Source organism: Neophocaena asiaeorientalis, unplaced genomic scaffold (genome assembly GCF_003031525.2).
Source record: "Neophocaena asiaeorientalis asiaeorientalis breed wild unplaced genomic scaffold, Neophocaena_asiaeorientalis_V1.1 scaffold46, whole genome shotgun sequence".
In the NCBI taxonomy this organism is placed as follows: Eukaryota; Metazoa; Chordata; class Mammalia; order Artiodactyla; family Phocoenidae; genus Neophocaena; species Neophocaena asiaeorientalis.
In genome coordinates, this window is record NW_020175393.1 from 1,603,329 (window position 1) to 1,610,974 (window position 7,646).

Genomic DNA, 7,646 nt, shown 5'->3' on the forward strand with positions numbered 1-7,646 from the left:
CCCACAGGTCCCCCTGCCTGCCTGCCCCCACCTTCCCAGCACCCAGCTCTGCTCCCTGTCTGGCCCTCCCCTCCATGCTGCCCCTTCTCTGCCTCTGCACCCCCATCCGGCCTCCCTCCACTCCCACAGGGCCCTACCCAGCAGCCCCAGCTGGTCCTCCCCTTCTCTTGTCTCTGGCCCCACAACCCCCCTGTCCATCCTTTCCCAGTCCTGGCTGCTCTCACTTTGCTGTCTTGCTAAGGGGGTGGCAGTGGAGTGGGGGTCCCCATCCCCCCACCGTGGGGTGGGCCCAGATTCTTTGAGCACCCTGTGCCCTTGACACCTCTCCACGGTTCTAGGCCAGGCCCCCTGCCCTTTGCCCTGTGCCCTCTCGGACAAGGATGCGAGGCTGTCGGGTCGGGGCCTGTAGGACATAAGGGGTTGGCAGGAGGGGCCGCCCTCTCGGAGGGCTAGGTGTGCACCCCACCCTCGGCTTGCTGGCTCAAGAAGGAGCTGCGCCAGTATCTGAGACAGGTGGGCTCCTCCCCCGGGAGGGTCCTTGTCTGCCCCGAGCCCACGCCCTGCCGCCTGCAGGGAGACGTGGTGCGGCTGTTCCACGCGGAGCAGGAGAAGTTCCTGACGTGCGATGAGTACAAGGGCAAGCTGCAGGTGTTCCTGCGTACCACGCTGCGCCAGTCCGCCACCTCGGCCACCAGCTCCAATGCCCTCTGGGAGGTGGAGGTCAGATCCCTGCTTCCGGCACCTGGGCCCCAGCCCTCCTCTGCAGCCCTGGGCTTCCCCCGCTCCTCCTCCCCCTCTAGGGTGGGAGGTCCACCCCCATCCGTCTCTCGTCTGAGCCCCTCTGCAGCCAAGGGGCCAGAGAGGGTCCCAGAGCCATCCACCCAGAGCTCTCCAGGCCTGCGGTGCCCCTCCCCGCCATGCCTCCCCTTCCCCAGCCAGCCCCTCCTTCCTGCCTGACACGCCTGCACCCGCCAGGTGGTCCACCATGACCCCTGCCGTGGAGGAGCTGGCCACTGGAACGGCCTGTACCGCTTCAAGCACCTGGCCACGGGCAACTACCTGGCTGCTGAGGTGAGTGGGGAGGCAGAGGGCATCCTGGGAGCTCAGACCGTGCGTGCACGAGCATGTGTGCCTGGTACCCGTCTGCACAGAGATACATGTGTCTGTGGACCCTGGCTTCTCTGCACTCAGGCATCTACTTAACAAATACTGTCAAAGACGTGCATGACTATGAATAAGTCTCACAAATATGACTGTGTCTCCTACTGTGTGCCAGGAGCTATTCTAGACACTGAGGATACAGCAGTGAGCATGACTCCCAGCCCTTGTGGAACTTACATTCCACATCCTTGTCTGTCCGTAACGCACAGGCTTGTGTATATTGGGGCATTCATGTGTGTGTGTCCGCGTCCATCTGTGGGTCTTTGGAGAGGGGCCGTGGAGGACAGGGCCTGGGGCTGTAGTTGGTGCCTCCTCCATGTCAACAAGGAGTGGCATGAGTTTTGGGGCTGGGATGGGCACCCTTGGGAGGTTGGGGGGGGGTTCCTGACTGCCCCAACCCAGGGCCATATGTAGACTGTATTTTGGAGTGGGGTCATGTGGATAGCCCCCCTATCTTGTATCTCTGAGCAGGAGAACCCCAGCTACAAGGGTGATGCCTCTGATCCCAAGGCAGCGGGAACGGTGAGGACCAAAGGAGGGTTCCAGGGCCGGGAAGAGTGACTGTGCACAGCTCTGGGGTGGGCGGGGGTGGGGCCGGGGAGGCCACGAAACCCTGGGAGGTAGGTGGGCAGGAGGGAGACGGCCTCTCAGGTGGGATCCTGGGTGGTTTCAGGGGGCCTGAGAGGAGGGAGGGGCTCCTGGCTGAGTTGAGGTCCTCACCACAGGGTGCCCAGGGCCGCGCAGGTCGCCGGAACGCTGGGGAGAAGATCAAATACCGCCTGGTTGCTGTGCCCCACGGCAACGACATTGCTTCTCTTTTCGAGCTGGATCCCACCACGCTGCAGAAAACCGACTCCTTCGTGCCCCGGTAGGTAGGCGCCGTGTGCCTGGGTGCCGGCAGGGGTGCCCAGGCTGGCACCTGGACTCCCTGCGCCCCCCACTCCAGCTCTGAGGCCTGTAGGCAGCTCACCACCACTGAATGCTTGCCATGTGCCCGGCCCTGGGCCCTGCACCCTGGGAGCCACCTTGTGCTAGTTCTTTATCAAAATGCCTTTGCTCCAGTGTTCTTTAAAGCCAGTCAGCCTGGGGCTCAGGCACAGGCGGCATGACAGCTTGTCCAGGGTGCATTGGATGCGACGGCTGGACCTCCTGACTTTTAAGACCCGCCCCCCACCCAACCCCGAGATTCTAAAATGTAACATCAGGAAACTTCCTGGGTGTCAAGCAGGCTTTAGCATTGACTGGCTGGCTGGTCTCAGGCAGCTGACTCTGTCACTTTGCCCCAACTTCCTCACCTGTGAAGTGAGACTATCAAGTTGCCCGTCAGCAGGGCTGATGGGAGAATTAATTGAATCACTGTAGGCCCACGATCCCTTATCGGAAACTCGGGGCCAGATGTATTTGGAAATTCAGATTATTTTTCATTTCTGAATGTTAATTGTATTTCATAATCAAAGACGTGAGTATTTCCGCCGTGAAACACTAAATGGGATAGTTTAAATAGCCTCATTTGTCCCAATGAATTTGGGTCCTGAGCTTGTAATTAAGCCTGGGCTTTCAGAGCTTGGTTCTGGGGAGAGCGGGCAAGGCATGTGGGCCTGGCAAAGCGCAGCAGTTAGTACAGGGCCTGGGGGCCATGTTGCTGGTCTCTCTTCTCTGGCTCAGGCTCCTCACCTGGAGGGGACCCGTGCCCCTGTCCTACGGCTGCTGGGTATGGAGGCAGGTGGAAGATGGGAAGCCCCAGGGGTTAGAGCGGGTAGACTGCCGGGTCACGCTCCGTGGCGCACTCCCCCTGCTCTCTCCGCCCCCCTGCCTGCAGGAACTCGTATGTCCGGCTGCGGCACCTCTGCACCAACACGTGGATCCAGAGCACCAACGTGCCCATTGATGTTGAGGAGGAGCGACCCATCCGGCTCATGGTGTGGGCCCATCGGGGCTAGGGGGCTGGGCTGGGGGCTGGGCTGGGGCCCAGGCTGGTCCCTGAGTGCCCTGCTGACCTCTGTCCCTGCAGCTGGGCACGTGCCCCACCAAGGAGGACAAGGAGGCCTTCGCCATTGTGTCGGTTCCTGTGTCCGAGATCCGAGACCTGGACTTTGCCAACGACGCCAGCTCCATGCTGGCCAGCGCCGTGGAGAAACTCAACGAGGGCTTCATCAGCCAGAATGACCGCAGGTGGGCCTCAGGGGCAGGGTTGCCGAGGTTTCCTGAGAGCCCTTGTCCTCCTGGGGCCTGTGTTTCACAAACAAAGAAGTCACAAAGCAGAATCTGGATAGGCTGGATGGGGGCAGGGTGACAGAGGTGGGGACTGGTCCCTGCGGGGCCCTGGCTGACCTTGGACCCCAGCCTCACTGCTCACATACTCCAAGAACTAGCCTTTTGATGGAGCCATCATTACCCTTGTTTTACTGATGGTGGGATTGAAGCTCAGAGAGGTTAAGAGACTTGCCCAAGGTCACTCAGCTAGGAAGTGGTGGATGGAAATGCAGAGCCCTTCACATCAAACACCCCGCCTGTGCCCTATTGGTTCTTTCCAGATCGGAGTATCCTGAGATTCTTTGTCTAGAGGGCACTTTGGAGCCAGGGTGGGTGGGGTGAGGGGTGTGTTTGGAAAGAGTTTGGGGTGAAGCTGGGAGAGAAATGGAAGGCAGATGATGGGCTCTGTGCTGTGACAGCAAGGCTGGCACGTGCGGAAGGGCTGGTTGCCCCAGGGGGCATGTGACGGGGGTCCTGGGGGGTGCCCAGGGTCGGCACCTCACACTCGTCACCCCTGGCATCCCTTTGTGAAGATTTGTTATCCAGCTGCTGGAGGACCTGGTGTTCTTCGTCAGCGACATCCCCAACAATGGGCAGAACGTGCTGGACATCATGGTTACCAAGCCCAACCGGGAGCGGCAGAAGCTGATGAGAGAGCAGAACATCCTCAAACAGGTGGCCATGCACATGCGTGGGGGGTGGGGGGCCTCGGGGAAAGGCCAGTGACCAGGGAACAGGACATCTTTTGCATGTGGGATCTTAGTTCCCTGACCGGGGATTGAACCTATGCCCCCAGCATTGGAAGCACGGAATCCCAACCGCTGGACCGCCAGGGACGTCCACTCCTGCTTTTTTTTTTTTTAAATTTTGGGAACAGGATGTCTTGTGAACGTGAGCTTGCCTTTTCCCATCTCCAGCTGAGCTGCAGTCTCCCTGATGTTTCTCATCAATTCCTTTTAAAAATTAAAAATAAATTATTATTATTTTTAAAAAATGGAGGTATGGTTGATCTTATCATCTCTTAAAAAAAAAAACAACACCCGCAATATTTATTGCGCTCTTACCATGTACCAGGCACTGCCCTAAGTGCCCTACATGAATCGACTCATCTGATCCTCCCAACCTGGGGAGAGCTTATTTATTAAACATTCTCCCCATTTTACCCATGAGGAAACTGAGGCACGCAGAGGTTGGAGTAACTTGACCGAGAATCCACAGCTAGGAAACAGCAGGGCCAGGATTTGCACTCAGATATCAGTCTGAAAACTTGAGCTTTTTTTTTAAAAAATAAATTTATTTATTTTATTTATTTATCTTTGGCTGTGTTGGGTCTTTGTTGCTGCGCATGGGCTTTGTCTAGTTGCAGCGAGCGGGGGCTACTCTTCGCTGCGGTAAGCGGGCTTCTCATTGCAGTGGCTTCCCTTGCTGGGGAGCATGGGCTCTAGGCACGCGGGCTTCAGTAGTTGTGGCACACGGGCTCAGTAGTTGTGGCTCGCAGGCTCTAGAACGCAGGCTTGGCGTTTGTGGTGCACGGGCTTAGCTGCTCCGTGGCACGTGGGATCTTTCCAGGCCAGGGCTCGAACCCATGTCCCCTGCATTGGCGGGAAGATTCTTAACCACTGCGCCACCAGGGAAGCCCAAACTTGTGCTTTTTAAAAAAATTTTTTTTCTAAATTTTTATTATGAAAATTTTCAAATGTTGAGAAAGTATTGAAAGAATAGTACAACGAACACTGCCTGAATTCACTTGTTACCACTTTGCCAGCCTTGCTTTATGTAACCGTACATCCCCACATCCATCCTTTTGGACAAGGCAGGCCTGTGTCTGGTCTCCTAAGCTCTGGCCACACAGGCCTGGCCTGCCTTTTCTCTTAGCCTCAGGAGAGGGGAGTGAGAAAGGGGTGGGCGGGGGTCGTGGTCTAGCTTAGAATCAGCTCAGGGTTAATGTCAGGGTGGCTTCCAGGCAGGGTCAGTTCGGGGCTTAGGATTCTTGGGACAATTAGGGGTGCAGGCAGATGTGGGGATCCCTCCTGACTCTCCCTGCTCCCCTAGATCTTTGGCATTCTGAAGACCCCGTTCCGTGACAAGGGGGGTGAGGGCCCCCTGGTGCGGCTGGAGGAGCTGTCGGACCAGAAGAACGCCCCCTACCAGCACATGTTTCGTCTGTGCTACCGTGTGCTGCGCCATTCCCAGGAGGACTACCGCAAGAACCAGGTGGGCTGCCCGCCGCCCTGGAATGCTGCCCCTTCACCTGCTGGCCGGCTCGCTCCCTCCCTCACTCCTGCTCTCGTTCACTCAGCACGTGTTCACCAAGGCACACCGCGGTGTGCCAAGCGCCGTCTCAGGCCCCAAGGATGAGGATGCTGCAGGGAACCAAACCAGATAGTAGGGCTGTCCTCACGGCACACAACCTGGCTCCATCCTTAGAGGGGCCTCATGCTGGGTTTAACTCTCCACTGTGGCTGTCTTGAAATTCTTAATGTTTGAACAAGAGTGCTGCTATTTCTTTTTTTTAATATTACCTCTAGTTTATTTATTTATTTATTGAAATATAGTTGATTTACAATGTTGCATGAATTTCTACTGTACGGCAAAGTGATTCAGTTATACATACATATACATTCTTTCTTTAATAGTCTTTTCCATTATGGTTTATCATAGGATATTTTTAAAAAATTAATTTATTTATTTTTGGCTGCATTAGGTCTTCATTGCTGCGTGCAGGCTTTCTCTAGTTGCAGCAAGTGGGGGCTACTCTTCGTTGCAGTGCAAAGGCTTCTCATCGAGGTGGCTTCTCTCGTTGCAGAGCATGGGCTCTAGGCGCGTGGGCTTCAGTAGTTGTGGCGTGCAGGCTTCAGTAGTTGTGGCATGCGGGCTTAGTTGCTCTACGGCATGTGGGATCTTCCCGGACCAGGGCTCGAACCCGTGTTCCCTGCACTGGCAGGCGGGTTCTTAACCACTGTTCCACTAGGGCAGTCCTATCATGGGATATTGAATATAGTTCTCTGTGCTCTACAGTAGGACCTTGTTGTTCATGCATTCTATATATAAAAGCTTACATCTCCTAACCCCAACCTCCCACTCTGTCCCTCCCCGAACCCCCTCCCCCTTGGCAACCACCAGTTTGTTCTCTATGTCTGTGAGTCTGTTTCTGTTTCATGGATAAGTTCATTTGTGTCATATTTTAGATTCCACATATAAGTGATATCATATGGTATTTGTTTCTCTTTCTGACTTACTTGGTATGATAATCTCTAGTTGCATCAGTTCTGCCTATTTTTTGATTGGGTTGTTGTTTTTTTTGTTGTTGGGTTGTATGAGCTGTTCGTGTAGTTTGGAAATTAAGCCCTTGTCGGTCGCATCATTTGCAAATATTTTCTCCTATTCTGTAGGTTGTCTTTTCATTTTGTTTATGGTTTCCTTTGCTGTGCAAAAGCTTTAAATTTGATTAGGTTCCATTTGTTTATTTATTTTTTAATTTCTTTTGCCTTGGGAGACTGACCTAAGAAAACATTGGTACGATTTATGTCAGAGACTGTTTTGCCTATGATCTCTTCCAGGAGTTTTATGGTGTCATGTCTTATATTTAAGTCTTTAAACCATTTTGAGTTTATTTTTGTGTATGGTGAGAGGGTGTGTTCTAACTTCATTGGTTTACATGCACTGTCCAACTTTCCCAACACCACTTGCTGAAGAGACTTCTTTTTCCCATTGTACATTCTTGCCTCCTTTGTCGAAGAGTAATTGACTATAGGTGTGTGGGCTTATTTCTGGGAAGAGTCCTGCTATTTCATTTTCACCGGGCCCCACCAATCATGTAGCTGGCCCTGCCAAACAGACAGGGTCCCTCCCTCGTGGGGGTTTCACTCTGGTAGGGAGATGGATGGTGAGCTAAATAACTATATTACATAAAACTGCCCTCTGCCCGGAGCTGGCATCCTCTCCTGGACCCCTTAGCTTCCTAGGGTCGGGGTCCCCTGCCGGTGTCGGGTCCTTGTCTGGGGCCCTGGGAGCAGTGTTCTGGAGCAGAGCTGGGCTCCCTGTGACCCCCAGCCCGGCCGCCCCCCAGGAGCACATCGCCAAGCAGTTCGGGATGATGCAGTCCCAGATCGGCTACGACATCCTGGCCGAAGACACCATCACAGCCCTGCTACACAACAACCGCAAGCTCCTGGAGAAGCACATCACCAAGACGGAGGTGGAGACCTTCGTCAGCCTGGTGCGGAAGAACC

The 7,646-nt window shown here is 54.8% G+C and overlaps 1 protein-coding gene across 1 annotated transcript in view; it reads left to right on the forward strand.

Annotated features, from left to right (window-relative positions):
- The window catches only part of ITPR3 (inositol 1,4,5-trisphosphate receptor type 3), a 66,355-nt gene that overhangs the window by 28,600 nt on the left and 30,109 nt on the right, over positions 1–7,646 (forward strand). The window contains exons 8-16 of the mRNA XM_024766296.1: positions 574–720; positions 976–1,071; positions 1,633–1,683; positions 1,887–2,029; positions 2,981–3,080; positions 3,173–3,333; positions 3,948–4,089; positions 5,467–5,628; positions 7,484–7,646. Coding sequence (XP_024622064.1) covers positions 574–720; positions 976–1,071; positions 1,633–1,683; positions 1,887–2,029; positions 2,981–3,080; positions 3,173–3,333; positions 3,948–4,089; positions 5,467–5,628; positions 7,484–7,646 — 1,165 coding nt within the window. The remainder of the gene's footprint in view (positions 1–573; positions 721–975; positions 1,072–1,632; positions 1,684–1,886; positions 2,030–2,980; positions 3,081–3,172; positions 3,334–3,947; positions 4,090–5,466; positions 5,629–7,483) is intronic.